This window comes from Cibotium barometz, chromosome 56 (genome assembly GCF_041138505.1).
Source record: "Cibotium barometz isolate CiBa-2024 chromosome 56, ASM4113850v1, whole genome shotgun sequence".
NCBI classification, from domain to species: domain Eukaryota; kingdom Viridiplantae; phylum Streptophyta; class Polypodiopsida; order Cyatheales; family Cibotiaceae; genus Cibotium; species Cibotium barometz.
In genome coordinates this window covers 20,051,820-20,077,912 of record NC_141101.1, presented here as the reverse complement: position 1 = coordinate 20,077,912, position 26,093 = coordinate 20,051,820, and the positions used below count along the sequence as shown (strand labels likewise).

Here is a 26,093-nt window from a genome sequence, read left to right as displayed (position 1 = left end):
AGGTCCAACCAAATGGGAAATGGCCATAAGCTGTCCGGACTTCATTAATTTTGGTCCAACCAAATGCGAACGCATTATAAGTTGTCCGGCCACTTATTAATGAATGTGGACCTGCAAACCAATAAACTTTAGTAGTAAATGAAATAAGCTGTAAATTGAGTGTGGACGCACTTACCACCTGCAAAACCCATAAGCCCACAGTTTTAGGCCCAAACAGGAGTGCACACACGTGTCCACAAGGTGCCCGGGCGTCCCCGGTTCCTCGGACTTCACAAGCTAAAATAACAAGCATTGTCTAGGTAGCAAGACAATGTCACACAAAGTAAAATAAAGTTATGGCATGCATCATTTATGCATTGTGCACATGTAAACTTGGAGAACCACCTATCATCATTCTTGTACTTGAAAATATTCCGCCTGCCATCATAACACACCATGTGTGCATGGCCGGAATCCACACGGGCACCGCCCGAAAGTCCACAAATGTCCTGCCATGTCCTTGGACTCATATGCATCCACTCATATGATCCATACACATGCCCAGGTATAATACATACATGCATCCGCATGTTTCTAGGCCTGACACGCATCCGCATGTCCCTAGAATATAGGGGTTTGTGACACTGCGACACCGACCACCACTCGGAGTGCTTTGCCTCGCATCGACACGAGCCTTCGTCACCGACCGTGCTTCAACTCCTACATCATCTCTGCTTCTGCACTGGTCTTTCTACTCAAAGTCACCTCACACTTGAGGGCACTTGTACATATTTGCACTCACCATTATATATATATTCACTCACATATTTCATGCTGTGTGGTTTTGCTCTCATCTCTCGTACATCTAGTCCTTTCATCCTTTTGCCCTCACATGGTATCAGAGCTATCGTGAGCAAAGCGATTGAAGACCTCGAAAGCACCCAGCATGGATCCCCAGAGGATCGATTCTTCTCACCAGAAGATGCTTCTCCAAACTCTGATCTTTATCACAGGGAATGGGACTTCTTCCTCACTATGGAGAGCCCCGTTCAAGATCCTTCTTTGGGAGACGATCAACCCATGTACATCCACTCATCCTGTCCACCTTTGCCATCACGATCGCCCTGTCTGACTTTATCAGATTTTGTTTCCAGAGGGGGATACATTCCTTCTATCATTGTGTCTGTGTGGGACCCTGGCATCCATCATCTTCTCTCATGGTCCCCTTTTTGGCCTGAGAGGGGGTGTGAAGAAAACAATATTTTTCCCAGCCCGAAAAAGGGAATTTTTTGGGTATTTTATATTTTATTTGGGGTTTTTTTGTCTTGGCTGCTGGCCTACACCTTTTAGGGTGACCAACCAGCACCCCCTCCTCAGTATATATAGCCTTGCCTATCTTTTATCATTGGGGTACCACTTCATTGTTATATCCAATACTATCTGGCCACTACCCGGGACAGCAGCCCACCCTCTACTACAGGCCACTGTGGAACAGCAGCCCTCTCTGCTATCATCTGCTGGCCGCCTACATCAAGGCTGACTTCAGCGTTCATATCTGCTGGTACAGGCCGTTTATCATCTGAGCCTTACATCGTTTACATCAGCCTGTCCTCAGGCTTACATCAGCATTTTACTTCAGCATTTATCACCATTTTACATCAGCTTACATCAGCGTTTTACTTCAGCATTCATTAGCGTTTTACATCAGTTTACATCTCTGCTATACATAGAGCATATCAGCGTTTATGCCTCAGCTCTCACCAACGGGACGGCAGCCCTCTCTGCTTCAGATACGCAACACCCATGTCACCAGAGCTTGCACCACTCGGGACAGCAGCCCTCTCTGCTTCAGGTACGCAGCACCCATGTAACCAGAGCTTGCACCACTCGGCACGGCAGCCCTCTCTGCTCCTTCCTACTTCAGGTACACAACACCCTTGTCATCAAAGCCTGCACCCTTCAGGTCTTGCTGTTAACACCCTTGTCATCAAAGCTTGCTCCACCACCACCATCACTCGGGACGGCAGCCCTCTCTGCTCTTCATCGACCACCCCACAGGTACAGCAGCACCCTTGTCATCAGAGCCTACATCACCTCATCTTCCGCTGCCACTCATCATCTCGGAGTGCCTCTCCTTCCACCGACGCGAGCCTTCGTCACCAACCGTGCTTCAGCTCCGATATCATCTCTACTTCTGCACTGGTCTTTCTACTCAGAGTCACCTCACACCTGAGGGCTCTTGTACATATTTGCACTCACCATTATATATATATTCACTCACATATTTCATGCTATGTGGTTTTGCTCTGATCTCTCGTACATCTGGTCCTTTCATCCTTTTGCCCTCACGCACGCATGTACAAGCATTCATCAACCTTTTTGTACCATATATAAATAAAGAAAACCCTGACACCCAATCTCTCTCTCCTCTGTCTTAATTATCTCATTAATTAGCATCAATGTTCTGAATCGGGCCTAAGGCTATGGCTCACTATAACAAGGCTTCTGCACATGCAACAAAAAGAAAGTACAATCTGGCTAGCCATAGGTTTCCCCATCAAAAGGTTGAAACACCTAGTCTATGACTCAGCTCACAAAGGAACCGAATGGTTCTAATACTTCTTGGCTGAGCCTTTTTATAGGCTTTGGGGACTCCACTGTAGGCTGGCTGATTGCTATCGGCCAGCACAAAATAGAATAAATATTCATCATATTCAGCCTTGTCAACTAGCCATGTAGCACTTTCCGTCCTCTATCGACCAGATCCAACATCAACAATATGCCTCTTGGGATTCCCTCAGCCCTCTCATGCCCTAAAAGTCATGTTTATCTGTTGCCCTTCAAGAAATAGCCTTGGAATTAGCATGTACATGTCATGCGCATGACATCCCCTTTGCTAAACTTGATGATGGGATTCCAACTTCTGACCCTAGATGACTATCATCATCCCCTTGTCTCCTCTTGGACTCTCAAACCTGACATCCTTCCCTTCCTGGCAACCTTTTCACTGAAAACCCTACCCGGTCTCCAATTCCACTCCAAATCTAATGAAGATTTGTGCATCTATTCCACCTTGTCCCCTAGCCCTTCATGCCCTATCCCTGAACACTTTCTTTGGTCTTCTTTTCCTAAGCATTGAGTCTGGCACTCTCACTCCACCCCTTGGAGGATCATCTTCCCTTGGAACCGTTTCCTGAAAGCCTTTCCTAGTATGCCCCAAGTGGCAACTAACTCACAGGACTGCCATTCCCCTTGGGTCTTGTGGAATACCACCAACCAATCTCCTGGGAACTTCTTCCATGTCTTGTGTTACTCTCCTTGGACTAGGCACCTTCATCTCGGACACCATCAGTGTTTAGCATTGCTGAGCCTGATACTGATACAATGTTGCCTGGTCACCACACCACCAAAAGATCAAGACACGCGCGATGGTTTCATCCAGTAAGGGTGGGTGGGACAGTTGGGCAACAACAATATCTCAGAATCAGCCTGAAGCTCTGATAACAATGTCACACGCGGAAGCTCTGGGGGTCTTCTTTCAGCCCTAAACACCTTTCCTGGAACATGCTGATGCAAACGCAAGTAGAAGATGGAGAGAAGAGAGAGAGAATTTGGCTAGCCATAGGCTGCCCCATCGAAAGGTTGAAACACCTAGTCTAAGACCTAATCTATGACTCAGCTCTCAAAGGAACTGAATGGTTCTAATACTTCTTGGCTGAGCCTTTTTATAAGCTTTGGGGACTCCACCGTACGCCGGCCGACTACTGCCGGCCAGCAGAAAATACAATAAATATTCAGCCTGCTGCCGACCAGCCGCGTAGCACCTTAAGTCCTCTCGGCCAGATCCAACATCAACAATATGCCTCTTGGGATTGCCTCAGCCCTGCTCATGTCCTAAAAGTCTTGTTTATCTGCTGCCCTTCAGGAAATAGCCCTGGGATTAGCATGTACATGTCATGCACATGACATCGAGCCACAGTTCTGGCAGAGCATAGATAGGCTTGCCTAGAGCCTCTATAAGGCAGATGCAGCTGGTAGGATTGCCAAGCTATCAGGTATGGATATGTGGGAGTCAGACCTTGGCCCCTAGCTCAGGAGAGGTTGGAATCATAGAACCTATGGTTGGGAGGTGAGCTAGCCACTTAGGAAGTTTGTACTAATCACGTGTGGTCTGTGTTTAGTAGATCTATGGGGTTGTTACAGGTGGACAGCCACCTAAAAGAGAGTCTAAGGAAGCCTATAAAATGAACCTCAATTACATATTTTGGTTTGATAACTAAAATTCCATCTTTGAATTAGTAAAGCCAAACTCGCAAGGGGTATAAGAGCAAGAAGATCACTTTACGCATACCTAAGATCTTCATTCTTTGCTGGACGCCCCCAATACCAGTTAGTCACATAACCCTTGATCAAACTTCCTAAAATAGGTGCTTCTTTTTCATAGTGACCTTGCATTGAATGGAAACCACCCCTATACACAAGGCCTTGCCACCATCGGCAATAAAGTGGATTTCTTGGCCTTCAAGGCTTGGTTTCCAAGCAATCACTCCATTGAAACCATTACTCCACTTACATAACAATATACATCCAAATCCAGCCCCCCAAAGAAAAACTCATGCGTCATAACAGCATTCAAGAAACAAGCATTTAGCCAAAATTCATATAACCTCTTGATTCATCATAGTTCTCATCAAAAAGGCCTTGAAAGTTGAGAGTAGGCCAATATTATAGAGGTGTTGAGATTAATCGGAACCATAGCTGCCAACATACCTGATTTTTGTTGATTTTTTCGGAGGTAACTCTCTGCCACTCCTGATACAAAGTGAGCAACGACGCTGTCGTTGTCGGATCCAGCGACCCTACAATGGAAGCGAGAAGTTTAATTTGTGCCAGCTAATGTTAAAAAGCATCGACAACCACTTGGAAGATGAAAAACAAAGCGTGATTGGGCAAAAAAATACTACAACTTTCTGCTGAAAATCCAGCAGAAAAGGTTAAGTGTATGCATGTACCATGTTCACTACCATGAGCATGTCTCAAGAGCAAGTCCTTCAGACCAACTTCAGCTGGAGGTGATTTCAAAAGAGGCTTGGCCTGGAAAGATCAAGAAAATCATGTACTTTGGCATTGACAAAATTGTTGCCTCACACCTGTGTGTGCGCGTGTGCACGAGCACATAGAGGCACTTAAACACAATGCAAAACATTACATAACTAGTGGCCATTTAAGGGATCTCTCTCTCTCTCTCTCTCTCTCTCTCTCTCTCTCTCTCAGGGTAGCAAGGTACTGTTAGCATTATTCATCTCCTGGTAGTGTGCCCAAGTTGTGTATCAGGGGTGCCCAGATTTATCCCGGGTAGCACCTTATTTTTTTCCTCATGTTTAGGCCCTTGGTTGTAGGGTTGGCCACCCATTATCACATGTTTATTTTTTGTCCAGTCGTGAGACTTTTCTGGAGCAAGTCGGCCAGCTTATCTTGGGGCTATATAAGGCTTCCTCATCTGTACTCACTCTGACAGGGGCTTCCAGGCCCGGGTCCTCCCTTAGGGGAGTAGTTCATCATGCCCACACATACGGGGACCACCCCTTGCACAGGGCTGATTGTATCATTGCTTCTTCATCATTATGCAGATTTGTTTTCCTTCTCTCTGTGCCTATGTCTCACGCTTTTCGCTGCGCACTTTTGACATGGTATCAGAGCACCGGGTTGAGGCTCTTCTACAGAAGGTGTTCTGGCGTTCTTTTAGAGAGAAGGATTTCTGCGTTTTTCTATACTGCTGGTTGCAGAGGAGGAGGGAGCGTTTTGGCCTTGTCTAGGCGGCTGAAGGAGGTACATGGCAGTCCCTACTGGCTGCGTTTTCTGCAGATATGGGGCAGCAAGCAGGGGAGACACCATGGCTGCGTTTTCTGTAGATATGGGGCAGCAAGCAGGGCAGACAGCCTGGCTGCGTTTTCTGCAGATATGGGGCAGCAAGCAGGGGAGACACCATGGCTGCGTTTTCTGCAGATCTGGGGCAGCAAGCAGGGGAGACACCCTGGCTGTGTTTTCTGCAGATCTGGGGCAGCCAGAGGAGGTGCTGAAGTTGCTGTGTTTTCCTCTTCCCTTTCTTCTTCTTGGTACACGTGCTGCCGGCTGTTTACAGCAGCGTTTTTTGCATTATCTCATCTGCGTTCTTGGAGACAGGTGTTCTTTTTCAGGAATGGTGCCTTCCCACATGGCCTTGAGCCCTTGCTCGGCCAATCTTTGCTTTGTCAGAGTTCTCAGACTCATGGGTGCACACTTGGATTCTCATCCTCGAGGTGTGTGTGGAAGACAGTTAGTCCTTTCTCGACAGCAGAGGGGGTCTATGAGTTTGTGCCAGTTCAGCATAGTTTTGCTGGTTTACAGGTGTTTCCTTTAGGTTCTCAAGGTGTTCACCTTGAGAGGGGGATGTGGTTACTTGGCAGTGAGCCACTCCTATTCCCTAGGCAGATGGCCTTCTGGATTACAGGGTATAGGCACAGGAGTCTTCATCCCTAGGATAAGCATTGATTTGGGAGCTTGGTGTACAGGGTGATATCGGCATTCATGCAGAGACAGGCTAGGTCACTTGGTGACGAGAGCTGTTGTCGAGGTTCACAGGTACTTGCTCAGTTGCAGGATGGGTACATGATGCATGGTAGGTGTACAGGTTCATTGGGTACATGATGCATGGTAGGTGTACAGGTTCATTGGGTACAGGTAGGTACCAGTGGAGCAGCACTTTGGAGCAGATGATTGACATCAGATTGTGCTTTGGGATGATGAGTTGTGGATGATTGGTTCCACATGGACACGTGACTAGCTAGTTGGGAGCTTGCCAGCTGGGGGTGTCAGGTTTTGGCAGGAGAGCTTTCTTGAGCTCAGTGCCATAGTTAACACCAAAGAGCTCAGGGGGTGTTGCCATGTGATTGGGTGACTCATAGGGGCGTGAAACCGATCCCGTCAAGTGGGAAAGACTCCGTTGGACACCCACACGCTTAATAGCACAACTTTAAAACCACAAATATGAAATGGACAACTTAAAACAACTTGAAATTAAATGAACAGAAATGGAAAGATGGACACCAGCACTGGGGCCGGAACGGGCCGACCCCCCCCTCAATATATGATATATTTATTGGGAGTATTTAATGAATACAATGCTCCATGGGTTCTGAGAACCAGATAATGTCCATGTACATATGAAAACAATACCAAACAAATAAGCTCGGATTTCGATGAAGAAAACTCGAAGCAGAACGACCACTAGTGTGGTCCAATCTCTACGGTCCTGTGCTTTCACTGGACTCCGCGGAGAGCGCCTCACTGGTGTTCCGAGACCACGCACAAACAGGCGCTCTCGTACTAACGCCTGGCTCTCCCGATCTCAGCACCTTTGGACCGAGGTTCGCCAATACAGCTTGGACAACCCGGCACCGAACAGGTGTGGCCGTAGAGGGATGAATCTCTTATCAGATTTAAACATATAATACTTTACTCAAATCTGAAAATCACTTACTTGTAAATGGTTGATAGAAAACCAATATTTGTGGTATGATGAAGCCACCCAGGAGATGCGAAGTTCCCTTGTTGAACGCCAGTGGAGAAGATATGGCAACTTGCAGCCACTGGCCTATAGAGCATCGTTTGCGGGAGTGCACACACCCTCGGGGGACATCCGCCTGCTGAAGCTAGATTGCTGCTTGCAAGAGAAGGACAGCAGCCTGTGAGGTGAAAGTGCAGGTTGTTGGAGAGAACATGCGCAGCCACCAACAGTAGGTGCTGCAGCCGTCAGGTAGTAGTGCACAACCGCCTGACTATTAAGGTTTAGTTGCTGTACAGGGGGAAAATAGCCGCCTGTTGGAGAGGAAAGAGAGGGCAGTTTGCTGGTGTAAACACGCAGCCTGCAAGACCATGGGATTCGCCTGCAGAGAGCAGCGTATGCTGTATGGAGATGGCTGCCTGCAGCAATGCTTATGTGTGAAGCGCACCTCAAGTCAACACTAGCCGCCTGTAGAAGTGGAGGCGCAGCCAACAGCAGAGGAAAAACAGGAGCAGTCGTTGTGCAGGAAGTCAGCCAGCCGCCTGGGGAAAGCAAACGTAGGAGAGGTGTAGGGCAGCCACCAGAGAGTACAGTCGTAGCAGAGGGTACAGCCGTATACAGGATAGAAACAGCCACCTCAGAGTTGCTTCAGCGATCGCTGGTTCTTGCTCTTTTTTTACGAAGATGGTGGAAGCGTATGCTCCTTTACGTTTGATGGAGAGAGCTTTTTTTTTAATCAAATTAATGTGGAGTTAATCTTTTTGATACCCACGCATGCATGTGGGGAATTAGTGGGGGTAGGTGACCATGCCCACCCCCACACTCACTTAAAAGTGGGGCTCCCCACCTTGGCCCCAAAGTGGGTGCCCAAAGGGGGTGCCCACTTTTAAATAAGTGTGAACACCTAACCTTATAATTTAAAGGGTTAGAATTTAAAACATTAAAACAACATGTGTAACATACTTACCACCTGTTCACATGCACTGAAACTTGTCAGAATACAGGGCAGACTTCACGACTCACTGGCAGGCGTCCCCGCTCAGTAAGTAACACGTCAGGCAGGCAAACACACAAATACATGTCATGCGAAAACAGTTTCAAACATGCAAAATATGTGTGCATGTGCAAAAAGTAACATGGACATATCTCCCGTTCATGGAACATGTACAAAATATCTGTCGGCACAAAACTGGCACGACATAAAAACATAAAAACCTAGTCTTCCTATGGAGTGACAGTCCCATAGGTAAGACACAGTTCCAGGCACGAGTTTCCCTATGGTGTGACAGTCCCATAGGTGAAACACGGCACGAATACTGGCTCTTCCATGGCGTGACAGTCCCATGGATCGAACACAGTCCAGGTCATACACGGGTGGCACTGGTCTGGCTCCCGTCCATACGACACCATCCTACTAACACACGGGTGGCACCAGTCTGGCTCCCGTCCATGTCAGCAAAATACTGGCCTCTTCACACGAGACACCGGCCTGGCCTCAAGTGAACGAGACGCAAAAACTAGGAATGGACCAAATGGTCGGCCAATTGGTGACATCCCCCCGGGCTTCTAAAGAGTTGACCTCAACTTAAAAGCCTCAAGATATGCCTGCAACAATTGCGGATAATCTGCAAAATAATCCTCATTTACCCACTTGGCATCAATAGGCAAATAATTCTTAAACTTCACAAGGTATCTCCTGGAGAGCTTTCCTGCAGGTAGCTTTCTCTCCTTGTGAAAAACAATCTGTTCTGGCTGGAGGATCTCCTCAAGCTCTTCAATCTCTGGCGGATCTTCTGTGACAGGCTCATCAGGATCTGGCCCCACATATTTCCGAAATAGACTCACATGAAAAGCATTGTGAATCTTCCAATGACTAGGTAAAGCAAGCCTGTAGGACATTTCATTGATCTTGTGAATCACCTTGAAGGGTCCATAATAGCGAGGAGAAAGCTTAGGATATGATCCTTCTCGTCCTGGCCTCTTTCGAAGCCTAGCCTTCTCAAATTTCAGCAATACCCAATCACCTTCTTTGACTTCTATGTCCCTTCTATGCTTGTCAGCAGCCATTTTATGCTTATCCTGAGATCTTGCAATGGCTGTCCGGACCTGACCAAAGGCAACATCCAAGTCACGAACATATTCATCAGCTGCAAAAATCTCATCCTTGGTACGAAGGATGGGTGGCAAGACCACTCTGCCATAAATAATCTCAAACGGAGCCTTTCCTGTGGAAGCATGGATTGTATTGTTGTAGGCAAACTCAACAAGTGGAAGATACTTCTCCCATGCACTCTTTTGATCTGCCACATAACATTTCAATAAATCCAACACGGCTGAATTTGCAGCTTCACTTTGGCCATCCGTTTGGGGATGATAAGCTGATGAAAACTCAAGCTTAGTACCCATATTATCAAACAAAGCCCTCCAAAATAGGCTTGTAGTCCTGGGATCTCTATCCCCAACAATGGATTTAGGCATACCATGATGCTTGAAAATATTAGCAAGAAAAAGCTTTACCATATGATCGGCTTTAATGGTTTTCTTGACGGGCAAGAAATGAGCTTGCTTGCTAAACCTGTCCACAATAGTCCAAATAGCATCATTCCCATGCTGGGATCTAGGCAAATCCATAATAAAATCCATCGTAATACTTTCCCAAGGTTGCGAGGGAATAGGCAATGGCTGAAGCAAACCTGGAGGCTTTTGCCTATCAAATTTCACCTTTTGGCAAGTAATACATGCACGCACATAAGCCTCAATGTCTTTACGCATGCTTGGCCAAAAGAAATACCTCTGAATCATGCGAGTAGTAGGCATAATACCTCGATGACCAGCATATGGTGGAGCGTGACATTCGTCCATAACCTTTGGACGCAAATCCTTTACCACACATAGGCAATTATCCTTCATGAGATATCCCTCATTGATAACATAAGAGGCATGTGAATGACCAGCCATCAAATCAGTCCAAATATGGCAAAAATCAGCATCCAAATGATACAAATCTCTCATAGCAGATAGATCTCCATGAGAGGCCACTGAGACTGCAGCAATATAAGGCCTCCGAGATTGTGCATCGGCCACCACATTTTTCTTTCCTGGAGTATGCACAATCTGAAAATGAAACATGGAAAGAAAATTTGCCATTCTCATCTGCTTCTCTGAAAGCTTAGTTTGAGATAGAAAGTATCTCAAGCTTTGATGATCTGTCTTGACTACAAATTCAGCCCCAAGAAGGTAGTGTTTCCAAATCTTTAAGGCGTGAATTACAGCCAAGAGCTCTTTCTCATAGATATCCATATGAAGCTCAGCATCATGCAAACGACGGCTCTCGTATGCAACTGCATGCCCTTCCTGATTTAGGACAGCTCCTATGCAATCACCACAAGCATCACATTTAACCACGAATGACTTGTGCAAGTCAGGAACAATCAATACTGGACCACATATGATCGCATGCTTGAGCTGCAAGAAAGCATCCTGTTCCTTTGAAGTCCATTTGAAAGCAGTTTTCTTCTTCATGAGATCATGTAGAGGAGTGGCAATCATAGCAAAATGCCTTATGAAACGCCTGTAGTACGAACATAATCCCAGAAAACTACGTACTTGATGTACGTTTTGCAATTCGGGCCAATTCCGAATAGTCTCTATCTTTGCAGGATCCATTGTAACTCCATCCTTGGATACAATATGTCCCAGATAATGAATCTCTGGAAGGAAAAACTCACTTTTCTTGGCATTGACGAAAAGTTTATGCTTCCGCAACTCTTCGAACACTGTGACCAAATGAGTTCTGTGTTCCTGCTCATTCTTGGAGAAAACCAAGATATCATCAAAGAAGACTCCTGTAAACTTGCGATGGGATCGGAATATCCTATCCATCATACGATTAAAAGTAGCAGGAGCATTGGTGAGACCAAAAGGCATTACCAAGAATTCATATAATCCGAAGGCTGTCCTGAATGCAGTCTTATGGACATCTTGTGGCACCACGCGTATCTGGTGATAACCACTCTTCAAATCAAGTCTGCTAAAGCAAGCTGAGCCATCAAGCTTATCCAAGATATCATCAATACGTGGAATAGGAAATCTGTTCTTGATGGTAAGCTTGTTCAAAGCTCTATAGTCTACACGCATACGGAATGATCCGTCCTTCTTTTGAACAAGAAGCACAGGAGAGCAGTAAGGTGAGGAACTGGGCTGAACCAAACCTTTCTCTAAAAGCTCGTTTACCTCCTTCATAATTTCTTCTTGTTGTGCAGCACTCACCCGGTATGCGGGTTTGTTAGGAGGAGAACTACCTGGCACAAGATCTATACGGTGATCTTCGGGCCTTTGGGGAGGTAATTCACCTGGCAATGAGTCAGCAAAACAGTCTTTGAATGCATTAAGAAAATTCAGCCTATCATTAGACATAGCATCCACATTTTGTTGATTTGGCACAAGACTATCACGCACAAAAAGCAAGTACGCTGAAAGACTCTTTTTCATTGCTTTATTAATTTGGATGTGTGATACAACTGGGATAGAATCCCCTTCTTTGCCAGCATCAATAAAATGCATGCGGCCTTTATGCATAAAAGAAATCATATTGGACTTGTAGTCTTTGCGGGGCTCAAGCCTATGATGCCACGGCTTGCCCAACAATACATCACATCCATTCAGTGGAGCAACTAAGAAATGCTCATTATCAAGATAGCCCTGTATATGGATACGCAACTTCCCAATCAAAGGGGTAACCTGCACCTCTTTACCAATAAATGCAGCTTCGGCTTCAATCTGAGGTCCCATGTTTTCAACCTCAATACCCAATGCAGCTGCCATTTGCATAGAGATGAAATTGTCAGTTGCACAGTCATCAAACATAAAGAGTGCGGGCTGATCCTTGATTTGCCCCCAAGCCTTGCAAACCATACGCTCTTTTGCATCATGACCTGTATTACCTTGCACATCAGGAACTGCATGAACATTTGCTTTGGTGTGCTTGTCCTCGTGCTTTGGTTTGCGATCTGGGCATTGCTGAAACATGTGGTCTTTGCTACCACAAGAAAAGCATTTTCCATCCTTAGCATATTGCTCTCTTTGCTCCGGGGTTAATCCAAATTTGTTCTTTCTTGGGCCCTGTTCTTTAGATGTGTTATTTTCAGCTTTACCACCCTTGTAAGGCTCCCGGAAGTTCTTTTTAGATGGCTGTCCGCCCTTTTGCTGATTTGGGACAGCCTTGTCCTTCCCCTTGGAACCTCCTTGATCCTGCTTGATCTTGAGCACCAATTGCTCCGTAGCAAGAGCAGAAGCTGTGAGTTGTTGCAACGTATGTTTTGGGTGCAATTCAATACCCGATCTATATGCTGGTTGCAGTCCAGAACGAAACTTCCTCTTTCTTTCATCCTCTGAGATTTGCATGAAGGGAGTGACTTCCAGCAACACTTTCCAGAATTTATTAACATACTGTTGCACACTCTCATTATCTTTTTGTTCCAGCCTGTCCCACTTTTGAGTGAGAGTTTGCTCTGCATTGGGAGGCAAGAACTGAGCATAAAATCTATCTTTGAATTCCTTCAAAGTAGAGATGGGATCCTTGGTGATCTTTTCAGTGATCCACCAATGGGCAGCACTCCCTTTCAGAAACATGCTAGCATGGCGCACCTTCGACTTTTCTGTGAAATCCTCATCGCTAAAAGCAATGTCGAACTGTGCCACAAACGCTAACACCTTAGAAGCATCATGTTCACCATGAAAGACATCAAATTTGACAGATTTATCACCTGCTTTGAATTCCTTGAGCTTCTTGGCATGAGGCTCATGGTCTTCTCTTTTTCTTTTCCCCTTATCCAACGGGGTAGCCCTGTCTGCATGGGCTCCATGGGCCGTCATAGAAGCTTCATGGGGCACGGTGGCATGTGCTCCACGAACTCGAAGCTCAGATGCATGTGACTTACCGGCATATGGCATAGTCTCTCCATGAGACAACTCAGAAGGCAAAATTTTTCTGGAAGCAGACCTGTCACCATGAGATACATATCTGGCATGCATGTGACTTTCATGCCCTCCATGAGCACTGGCATACATATATCTATCGGGCTTAGTGCCTTGGGGAGAGGATGCATGTCGAGAAGTGACAGTCACCTCTTCCTTTTGCATAAAAGATTTCAGCCTCTGGGATGCGGGATCTCCATGCTTCAAACGAGGTGGATTTCTAAATTTCAGCTCTCCGTCATCCCCCTCTTTGATATCACCTTTGCGAAGGAGATAGGCAAGTGCCAACTCCCTTGGTTTCTTGCCCACTTCACGAGCCATTGATTCAAAGGTTACATCAACCATAGCATCAGCCTTCCTGGCTTCAATAGCACTTTGCAGATGGGGATCTTCATGTAAAAACTTTAACTCTTGCTCTTGAGCCTGCAAAAGTTTTCTCATATGTTCCATTTCAGCCCTCATAGCATCAGGGTCTTGTTCAAGCATAACTGTCTTTCCTGGAGACAGTTGACCCTTGGATTCACTATCAAGAACCCTTTCAAGGGGCTTGTGCCTACCACGCAGGGCATCAGACCCACGAGAAGCACTAGATGGACCCCTCGAATTTGGTACTTCCAAAGGGTTGCCTTGGCTGTCCATTGTGTTCAAAGTTTGCTAAAAGCGGGATGTCCAGTACACAGGTTCGTTTCCCCACTAGGAAGAGGGAAACAACCGTGCTCTGATACCAATGAAACCGATCCCGTCAAGTGGGAAAGACTCCGTTGGACACCCACACGCTTAATAGCACAACTTTAAAACCACAAATATGAAATGGACAACTTAAAACAACTTGAAATTAAATGAACAGAAATGGAAAGATGGACACCAGCACTGGGGCCGGAACGGGCCGACCCCCCCCTCAATATATGATATATTTATTGGGAGTATTTAATGAATACAATGCTCCATGGGTTCTGAGAACCAGATAATGTCCATGTACATATGAAAACAATACCAAACAAATAAGCTCGGATTTCGATGAAGAAAACTCGAAGCAGAACGACCACTAGTGTGGTCCAATCTCTACGGTCCTGTGCTTTCACTGGACTCCGCGGAGAGCGCCTCACTGGTGTTCCGAGACCACGCACAAACAGGCGCTCTCGTACTAACGCCTGGCTCTCCCGATCTCAGCACCTTTGGACCGAGGTTCGCCAATACAGCTTGGACAACCCGGCACCGAACAGGTGTGGCCGTAGAGGGATGAATCTCTTATCAGATTTAAACATATAATACTTTACTCAAATCTGAAAATCACTTACTTGTAAATGGTTGATAGAAAACCAATATTTGTGGTATGATGAAGCCACCCAGGAGATGCGAAGTTCCCTTGTTGAACGCCAGTGGAGAAGATATGGCAACTTGCAGCCACTGGCCTATAGAGCATCGTTTGCGGGAGTGCACACACCCTCGGGGGACATCCGCCTGCTGAAGCTAGATTGCTGCTTGCAAGAGAAGGACAGCAGCCTGTGAGGTGAAAGTGCAGGTTGTTGGAGAGAACATGCGCAGCCACCAACAGTAGGTGCTGCAGCCGTCAGGTAGTAGTGCACAACCGCCTGACTATTAAGGTTTAGTTGCTGTACAGGGGGAAAATAGCCGCCTGTTGGAGAGGAAAGAGAGGGCAGTTTGCTGGTGTAAACACGCAGCCTGCAAGACCATGGGATTCGCCTGCAGAGAGCAGCGTATGCTGTATGGAGATGGCTGCCTGCAGCAATGCTTATGTGTGAAGCGCACCTCAAGTCAACACTAGCCGCCTGTAGAAGTGGAGGCGCAGCCAACAGCAGAGGAAAAACAGGAGCAGTCGTTGTGCAGGAAGTCAGCCAGCCGCCTGGGGAAAGCAAACGTAGGAGAGGTGTAGGGCAGCCACCAGAGAGTACAGTCGTAGCAGAGGGTACAGCCGTATACAGGATAGAAACAGCCACCTCAGAGTTGCTTCAGCGATCGCTGGTTCTTGCTCTTTTTTTACGAAGATGGTGGAAGCGTATGCTCCTTTACGTTTGATGGAGAGAGCTTTTTTTTTAATCAAATTAATGTGGAGTTAATCTTTTTGATACCCACGCATGCATGTGGGGAATTAGTGGGGGTAGGTGACCATGCCCACCCCCACACTCACTTAAAAGTGGGGCTCCCCACCTTGGCCCCAAAGTGGGTGCCCAAAGGGGGTGCCCACTTTTAAATAAGTGTGAACACCTAACCTTATAATTTAAAGGGTTAGAATTTAAAACATTAAAACAACATGTGTAACATACTTACCACCTGTTCACATGCACTGAAACTTGTCAGAATACAGGGCAGACTTCACGACTCACTGGCAGGCGTCCCCGCTCAGTAAGTAACACGTCAGGCAGGCAAACACACAAATACATGTCATGCGAAAACAGTTTCAAGCATGCAAAATATGTGTGCATGTGCAAAAAGTAACATGGACATATCTCCCGTTCATGGAACATGTACAAAATATCTGTCGGCACAAAACTGGCACGACATAAAAACATAAAAACCTGGTCTTCCTATGGAGTGACAGTCCCATAGGTAAGACACAGTTCCAGGCACGAGTTTCCCTATCGTGTGACAGTCCCATAGGTGAAACACGGCACGAATACTGGCTCTTCCATGGCGTGACAGTCCCATGGATCGAACACAGTCCAGGTCATACACGGGTGGCACTGGTCTGGCTCCCGTCCATACGACACCATCCTGCTAACACACGGGTGGCACCAGTCTGGCTCCCGTCCATGTCAGCAAAATACTGGCCTCTTCACACGAGACACCGGCCTGGCCTCAAGTGAACGAGACGCAAAAACTACCAAATGGTCGGCCAATTGGTGACAGGGCGTGTGAGTAGTAGTCCCATCACGCGATGGCAAGTTATGGATACAGGTTTTAAAGGTCAGGTGCCAGCAGGATTGTCAGCTACAGTGTTGGAGGTATGTTTCTTCCACTTGGAGTGTTAGCAGGACAGAGAGGCATTCTTGGACCGAGGGATACATGGAGATCCGGAAACCTTGTATTTGGAGATTGGTGCTCAACAAGCTCAAAGTTGAAGGCTTGAGTACCAGGGCTGATGTAGACATTGTGGGCCTCTAGGGTGTCTAGAGGGGGTGCCAACAGGGAGACAGTTTGGCGGTGTTCTCTAAGGAGCAGATTTTTTTCTTGGAGGTAAAGAGTCAGACGACATCCTTTCTTGGGCTGAAGAGGGAGCACATTGTGTGACAGGTGTTATATAGATTGGGTTAGAGATATGGACATCTGGTGGTTCATTCTTTGGATTTTGTTGGCCTTCTGGATCGGAAGCAATTTCTTGGAGAAAGTGGCAGAGGCGGGAGCAGATCGACTTTTCGACTTGCTTTGGAGGTTTCCTTTTCCAGCTCCTTGGACCGGTTTCACTCCCAGGATCTGAGAGGGGGTGTTAGCATTATTCATCTCTTGGTAGTGTGCCCAAGTTGTGTATCAGGGGTGCCCAGATTTATCCCGGGCAGCACCTTATTTTTTTCCTCATGTTTAGGCCCTTGGTTGTAGGGTTGGCCACCCATTATCACATGTTTATTTTTTGTCCAGTCGTGAGACTTTTCTGGAGCAAGTCGGCCAGCTTATCTTGGGGCTATATAAGGCTTGCCTCCTCCTCATCTGTACTCACTCTGACAGGGGCTTCCAAGCCTGGGTCCTCCCTTAGGGGAGTAGTTCATCATGCCCACACATACGGGGACCACCCCTTGCACAGGGCTGATTGTATCATTGCTTCATCATCATTATGCAGATTTGTTTTCCTTCTCTCTGTGCCTATGTCTCACGCTTTCCGCTGCGCACTTTTGACAGGTGCCAGTGGGAATCAGGGTATAGACAAGGGATGCGACAGGGCACTTCCAGAGGCTCAGGTGGGATCGCTATACTATTCAGACGAGCACTACACCAACGTATCAAGGTGGTGTCGAGAGACCCAGAGGCACGCTACATGTGGATTAGCCTACAGCTCTTAGAGGTGAGAACAGTTTACTTGGCAATATGCTACTTCCCGCCGAAGGGGTCGAGATTCAACACAGGTCACATGGAGGACCAAATTGGAGGAGGAGAGGAGAGAGGGGCCCTTCCTAGTGAGTCTCCATACGCCACTCTATCCGCAGATATTCTACACTATTCGACCATGGGGGAGGTTCTCCTGATGGGGACTTCAATGCACGCACACAGAATCGACAGTGTATCATTCGACTTCACAGATCCCCTCATCCTACAGGCACTAGACGATGTAGATGCAGGGACCACGAGGATGTCAGAGGACAGTGGGCCAGACAGTACAGGTTATGGGCAACACCTTCTGGACCTAGGAGCTAGACACCATCTCGTTATTTATAACGGGATGTCACAATGGCCAGAATCAGGAAGACACATGTTTCCGATCATCAGGAGGCAGCAGCACTGTGGACTACATATTGGGCTCGCGGGAGAGCACAGACCTGATAGACTCTTTCACTATCCCTACATGCCCCATTGGTGCGGACCATACTTATTTGGCTTTTGCTCTTAGGAGCTCTCTTGATCTGCCACCCCCAACCACTCAGGCATCTCGTACCATCTTCCACTTTACCCGGGAGCTTGCAGACGTTTATGATTCAAAAGTACATGATGGCCTCTTTGGTATGGACCACCCTACAGCATCCATTGATGTATTGACGGCCCAGCTTTCACACATACTGCACACAGCAGCTAGCCACAGCTTTCCACACCATCTCCAGACAGGGAAGCCACCTAGATCCGGGGACATGCCCCAGAATAGATGGTATGATAATGAGTGCAGAGAGCTTCATCGACATCTCCGATCCCAGATAGCGAAAGGGGAAATAACACAGCAGCAGGCCAGTAGACAGATGCGGTCTCTTACACGTCGTAAGCGACGCACATATGAGGAGGCTCAATACTGGGACATCTACCACATGCTCATGAGCAAAGATGCAGCCACTGCTTGGCGACGACTCAGAGAGCCACGCCCCCCCACCCCGATTACTGATCCTCAACGCTGGCAGAGTTATGCAGAAGGGCTTTATGATGTTCCGCACCAGCCACTCATCCCTCGCCCCACCGAGACTCCACCGACCTCATCGGTTTTCTTTACTACCGATATGGTATCTCGAGCTATACATAGATTCCAACATGGGAGAGCTGAGGATCACACCGGCTTACAGGGTGAGCATTTCATTGGATGACTTGTAAAGACCTGTCAACTGCGTTAGAAGAGGCTGTCGGCTGCAGAAGGTCTGTCCGCTAAACCAGTTGGAGTCGGCTGTACCAGGGGCTGCTGTCGATTGCAGGCGCTTCAGATAATGTGGAATTATGACCAATCGGGCTGGCCGACCAGCAGTTGGCCAGTACTCCAAGAGGTCCAAGAGGCTATATAAGGCAAAGAGTGCTCATTGTGTTAGGCATTCAACTCCTTTGAGTTGGGTCGTAGACTAGGATTAGTTTTGGTGATGTTCACCTTTTCAAGAAGACAGCCAAGGGCTGTAGATTGTAGGTACCTTTTTGTACCATCAGAAATATACTGAATTTCCAGCATTTCTCTCTCTCTCTCTACTCTCCCTTCTATCTGCGTTTTTACATCAGCATGTTCTCAGTAGGGCTGAAAGAAGACCCCCAGAGCTTCTGCGTGTTACATTGGTCCACTGCTTAAGGTCACGGACAAACTCGTCCCACACATAAGCTGCCATACCTAATCTGGTGTGGGCATGAGCCCACTGAGTCCACCAAGGAATGGCCTCACCTTCCAAGTACCAACTAGCTAAGATCACTCTGTCAGTATCTACGACAAAGTAAGCTTCAAACTTATGTAACCATGAATAGAGAGTTGTGGGGTCAAGTTTACCATTATACTTACTGAAGTTCATTTTCTCGGGAAAATGATTCGAGGGCGCCGCCAATGTCAATCTAGTGTCCAAAGCTGCTATCACATGGCTTCGTCTTCACGTTGTCGGATCTCCAATGCACACATCTGCAACTCAAGAAAGAGCTCGGTTGTGGTCGTGACCCCGCGAGAGGGTCCCTGTGTCGAGGATATAGAATCTGGGATACGAAAGGACAAGGAGGAGGAGATGGAAAACGCGACACTGGAGAACGAGTACGCTCTTCCAGAGCCAAAATCTGCGCCTTCTGCTCTTCCAACTTGGTTGTCTGGTCTGCGATTGCTCGCATCATCTGCTGGAACATATCTGTAACACTCAAGCCTGGTACCCTAGCTAGGCTGCCCGATGCACTCTGGTCCCATGGTTCTTGGTCTCTCTCGTCGTCAAAGATCGCCATAGCAGGAAAACGCACTTCCTTTCCAGAGCGCAATCTGACCATCCACTATGTGTGTGGGAGATGTCCGAAGGCTGAAAACCAACTGTCCTTCGAGGGACAGGAGTCCCTCCGAAAGGGGGTAGTCCACCGACGTCTAAAAACCAACCACACGAGCAAGAAAAAATTCTGGTTTCTTTGTTGAATCTTTGCACTTGAAGTAGGCTCTGATACCACTGTAACATGCGGAAGCTTCACGGAAGATCGATAACTTCAATGCTCATAAATCAGCACACTTTTCACGACGGAATTAACGCACAAAACTGAATGAAGATGTGCAGAAAAAAGAGAGAGGGAAAGAAGAGAGGACACAGTATTGGGTCCCAAATACCCTCGGTAGGGCCCCCACCACGAATGATGTATTTGCTTTATTAGAATGATGTAAATCTAAAAAGAAAATACAGAAAACTTGATCTTTCTTGGCTGAGATAACTCTGCCCTTGACCTGCAGTCCTTCACCCCTTTGCGTTAGCACTCCTTGGCTGTCCTGGCCCTTCATTGCCTTAGCACTTGGTGATTTATGCGATAACACAATGGGATTGTGGCTTATCTATTTATACTACTCCAAATAAGCAGTCAGCCAGCTTTAATCCAGGCGGCCAGCTTATATTCTGCCCCACGACTGAAATATCAGCATTAAATGCTGAATAAAAGGTATAACCTGCTGCGCATCTCTGATTTGGCTAGCTGGCACTAGGCGCTTGAGTACCAAGGGGCTGGGCACTGTCTTTAGGCTGTTTGGGGACTGGGCTGCCCCATACTTGCCCTTACAGCCATATACAGGCTATATAGCCTGTATGCTTCCCCTAACCTGCCCCTAGGGCTGTCCTACAACCCCTCCACATGGAGGGTGGGTCCAGCCAGGGCCTTCCTGGCCCTCATGGGAGTGGTTTACCCTATCCCCATGCCCACACAAGGACTCGGAGTAGCCCTATGGACTGGCCCCTTTTCCTAAAAGCAAACCCTAACTATCTACACAATGATCTGGCATCCAGTACCATACCAGATACACAGAATCACTGACATCATTCCAAAGGGAGACTCGCAGCGCGGACTGGCACTGTTTCTTGTGCAGGACAGTGCACACCTGACCTTGGACTCCTGTGCAGGACAATGCACACCTGACCTCGGACGACTGGGATGGAACCCTGGCTGACTCGTCCCGGACTGTGCTCACATGGGACCAGTTTACCATCCCACGTCCTGCACCTTCTGTACTAATATGTCTGCGTGGCATCCAAGTGCGGGATGCACGTGACATTACCCTTGTATGTGTATACAAGGAGAAGGTGAATTGTTTGCCTTGTTTCACGGAAACATTTTCAATAGTTGAAAAGCCTAGTATACATGGTATACATGATTATCATATGGATGTATGGCTCCTTTTATTGGGACGTATTGGATTCATGGAGCGTACCACAACTCATGGACTGAGGATGTTTCTATGGATTTCTATTGGTGCCGAAATGCCTATAAAACTATTGGTGGTTGAAATGCCTAAAAATTGTGTAGCTGAAATGTTTATGGAGCACCAAGACTACGCATGTGAGTGATTCTTATCTTATGTTACACACCCGAGTCAACCTTTGCTCCAAGGTGTGTGGTCAGAGTACCGACACGGAGTGTAGGTGGTAAAGTGAACTTAAGCCCACCTTTGCTCCAAGGTGTGTGGTCAGAGTACCAACACGGAGTGTAAGTGGTAAACTTGAGCCCACCTTTGCTCCAAGGTGTGTGGTCAAAGTACCGACACAGAGCATAAGTGGTAGAGTGGACTTGAGCCCACCTCTCCTCCAAGGTATGTGGTCAAAGTACCAACTAGAGTGCAAGTGGTAGAGTGCACGCGACGCCAAGTTGGCAGGGGACTTATGTCTACGCCAAGGGTAATGTGGAATGATGCTTGGTTGGCAAGAGAACTTGTCTCTACGCCAAGTGTCAGTAAACTGGAATCTCATTATGATACCTAGACTTTTGGGCCCCTTGTGACGTGCGGAAGCTCTGGGTAATTTTCGTTCATCCCTAACACTTGATATTCTCTTGGCCATTAGATCAATATTGGTTGAGGCGTGCATTACCATTAGTTGATCATGGCTAGTTTACGTCATACAAACGGTCATATGCTGATATCACATGTATATACACTAGTGATAGTTGTTTTTCATTTTCTTTAACTTACTTTTTCCATGGCTCAGTATACCCATGGTATCATTGTATCACTCAAGGTCTCATAGGGCCCTTGGGTTTATAAATGTTAATATTCCTTTCTTTTCTCTCTCTCTCTCTCTCTCTCTCTCTCTCTCTCTCTCACACACACACACACACGCATGCATATGTAATATGTATATACACACATTATGCACATCCATTAAAGCATATTACATACATGCAGGCAGAAGAAAATACATAATTACCTACATACATGCATGCATGCATAATGGACACACAGGCACGCCCTTTTGCATATAAAATTAGGTCTACGTGAAACAAAAATGGGAGTACTCACAACTTCAAGCCCTTTGAGCTTCTCTAAAAGAAGATCGACTTCCTCGGTCCTGTGCGCCACAGTGGTTATGCCGTCTACAGAACCCTGCCAGTGCCAGATTTCAAAAGGGAGTTTATGGCTTGCTCCGACGCTAAAGGCCGGAAACCACTCACCGTTTGAACAGAGGAGAGCTTGGAGTCCGTAATGCCCATCGCGCTACGTGGCAGCTGACCGCTCTTCACGAATTAACTCAACTCTCTTTACACACAGACTCCTTCCTAATAATTGAAGTTTCTACAGAAATTAGCAGGAAATGGATATTTACACCCGTGTATACAACTCTCACACACACCACAACTCAATTTGTACAAGGGTGCACATCCACAAAGATCGAACCGAGGACCTCCGAGATAACACTCGTCCTCAACTCTCTCACTTTTCAAGTGCAAATTGATATGATGAAGTTTCTGCAAATATTTCAACCCTCTTGCTTTTCAAGTACAAATTGATATAGTTATCTAATTCTATTCACAAATATTTTGATTATAATGTTATTCTAAACCCTTGAGACTGCGACGCAATTGTGTTTGTTTGCCAAAGATACATAGTGGTTAAAGGTTTAAATATTCTCGATATTCAATTTTGAACAAGCATGCATCTGGGAGATCTTCATCTATCCTAGTGGTGAGCGACTTCACCCCATTAGGAATCCATGACATATGATCAGCTACTAGAACATGTTGCGTTCCTTTTCTTACAGTGACGATAAAGTCAAATTCTAAGAGTAAGAGCAACCACCGTGTAATCCATCCTGTTGTGCAAGGCTTGTTAACACTAGTGGCGAGACCCATCTAAGCACACCATTAAAAAAGACAACTTCGTGAGGACACAACCCATCCCCCATCCTCCGGACATGAGAGGTTTGGGTACCATAGAGTCATGGACATCTCTCTCTCTCTCTCTCTCTCTCTCTCTCTCTCTCTCTCATGTTTATACACACACACAAAATCTCTTTGCATATGTATATACACACATACATCCATACTTTAGGAACTGGCACACATATAAACATATATAACATATATATACACATACATCTACAATGTCTATCCATATATATTTACGTACACACACATATATGCCTAAATACAGATACACATATATATGTTCATATACATATATACATTATATATACGCATTCATACTTATACATCCATATGTACCCATGCATAGAACCAATCAAGTATACATATATGTATATGCATTTTCAACTTATCCTTATGTAAATGCATATATTTGCACATATATGTGTACGTGGTACTCACATACACTACCTATACATATGAACAGCATCTATCTATCTTACATAGACCACCTATACATATGAACAACATCTATGGACATACATAAGTACAAACATAGCATACATGTACCTATACACACACACACACACACACACACACACACACACACTTATTTACACACTCACACAGTGGCATGACCCATCTCTAATGCGCAAGAGTATCCTTGCATGCATAAAAACCAAAGGCTCATCATGAGGACCATTTTGGGCCTCATGGACCTCAACTTGCCAACCTACATATATACACACCATACTTGCCACATATATCCATGTAGAAGCTCCTAAAGCACTTACAGTTCTTTAAATAAAGCACCAAAGTTGGCATGAAAATATACATCTGGAATTCCGACCAAAATAGTGTTGACAATCTTAACACACCTGAGCAAGCATTAAAACAATCTTCGGACAACTAGATTATCTCTCCTTGGAAGCCTAAACTCCTCGCCTCCATCTGTTCAAATAATAACATTTAGCTATTGCAAGATTTAATTTATGCCAAGAAGAAGCAAAAAGAAAAAACCTTACAAAACTCATTCAGTGGATCAACATTTGAGATGAATAGCGTTTCAATAGGCTTGTAGATAGCAAAGTGGAATATTCTGTAATGTCCAGTGCCTATGTACCGAAAATCTAACTTATTAGGCTTTCCATAGTCTACAAACATTACATGTACATAAAGCTGATCCGCAATCTTTTGCAATCTTAGCTAGTAAATTTCCAAGGAGCCTGAAACTATTGTTGTAAGTGTCTCAACCATACAAACCTAGCAATAATCTAGGTTCCAAAAAATAAAGATATTCCCTGCAAGCAAAAAAAAATAATCAAAAAGCAACATAGAACTATCCATGTGTGAATACTTTTGTGGCCAAATAAAGTCCTAACACACTCAACGTTTGTCCTTGTTGGGACTTATTTATTAACATACCAAAAGCTAGCCTCACAGGAAACTGTCTCCTTCTCATGTCAAAAGGCAATTCAAGCATAGTTGGTATGAATGTTATCCTAGGAATAAAGACCCTGTCTCCAATATTTGTACCTGTAATAATTTTTGCTTCTATCACCTTTAAGTGAAATTGCTTGCATATCAGTCTGGTACCATTGTAAATGCCCTACCAAGGGTCCAAATTACGGAGCACCATGATAGATCATCTTTAGAAGCAAAGGTGAGGTGGATATCCACCACCTAAATTCAAACTATTCAAGTACTCAATTGGATATATTATTCTATCATTCTCATATGAAGCAATCGTGTCTGCACCACTGAGGTATTCTCTTTCGAGACCGGGTAATGCACTCAAGACTAGTTCTCATTGATCTCATCAACCTCTAGATTTTGTGGTTTAAGAATAGCATGGTTTTTGAAGAAGCATGCATAGTCCTCCACTCTTTGAACATCTTTGTACACCCATTCAACCAAACTCAAAAGGGAGTTTCTGTGGATCAACATTTGTGGTGAAATTACCATTGTATCTTGATTGTTTGGATCATCTAAATATCCATCTCCAATTTGTAAAGTCCATTTGACAAATTCTAGTTATGTACAATCAAATGCACTCTTCCTGACCCGCATGTTTTGGGTGAGCTTTAAAACATTCACATATCTCCAAATATATAATCGGCATAACGTTGCATCAATAATATCCTCACACGATCCTCCACTGGTTGGGGGTGCAGAAAGCTTCTTGAAAATAACTAAAAAATTTTGATTATTTCTTAATTATCTACTAATCTTAATTAACTAGATAATGGGCTCATAAACTTGATGGATTCTAGGCTTTTGGCTTTGATACCATGTTAAAATTATAGCAATGTGATGAGCTATGGTGGATCAAATGCTAGAATCAACATCATTAACAAAGTGATTAGATGATAATTAAGATGTAATTAGTGAGTAATTAAGACGTAATTAATGAGTAATTAAGATGTGATTAGTGAGTAATTAACTAATAGCTTAATGTAGGCATGGATAATAAAAAACCAGCAAATTCTCATTAGGCCAATGCCTCAATTTATAGAGATTTGCCTGAAGTCACCACCCAAACAAAATATCACTTTGCATAATGTCTTTTAATGTTCTGTCCAATGCTTCATAGACATACTGATGCACCCTATTATTTTTTACTTGGATGAAACTACCATCATCTCACCGCTGGATACCCATTGTCATCAACAATAGTAGTGAGAGATCTATATCTAGGAGAACCGTATCCACACAAGGGTGGTACTCTGCTTTCTATTTAAATGCTGATTGGAAACAATCTATTTAGTTTCCCACATAGTCCATGAATATTACAATGACTAATTATGTTGTGCAACTTAGGAAACATCACCTTATCTGGTAATCCAGCACATACCAACATATCATAGTAGTGAGGAATCTCAGTCGATTTACA

The 26,093-nt window shown here is 45.5% G+C and overlaps 1 protein-coding gene across 1 annotated transcript in view; it reads right to left on the bottom strand.

The window, feature by feature from the left end:
- Positions 1–22,800, bottom strand: part of LOC147607004 (uncharacterized) — a 55,548-nt gene extending 32,748 nt beyond the window's left edge. The window contains exons 1-4 of the mRNA XM_086791581.1: positions 22,511–22,800; positions 22,359–22,442; positions 4,992–5,073; positions 4,750–4,838 (exon numbers count right to left, since the gene is read on the bottom strand). Of these exons, the coding sequence (XP_086647707.1) occupies positions 4,750–4,838; positions 4,992–5,073; positions 22,359–22,442; positions 22,511–22,549 (294 nt within the window). The 5' untranslated portion in view covers positions 22,550–22,800. The remainder of the gene's footprint in view (positions 1–4,749; positions 4,839–4,991; positions 5,074–22,358; positions 22,443–22,510) is intronic.
- Between the last annotated feature and the right edge of the window lie 3,293 nt (positions 22,801–26,093).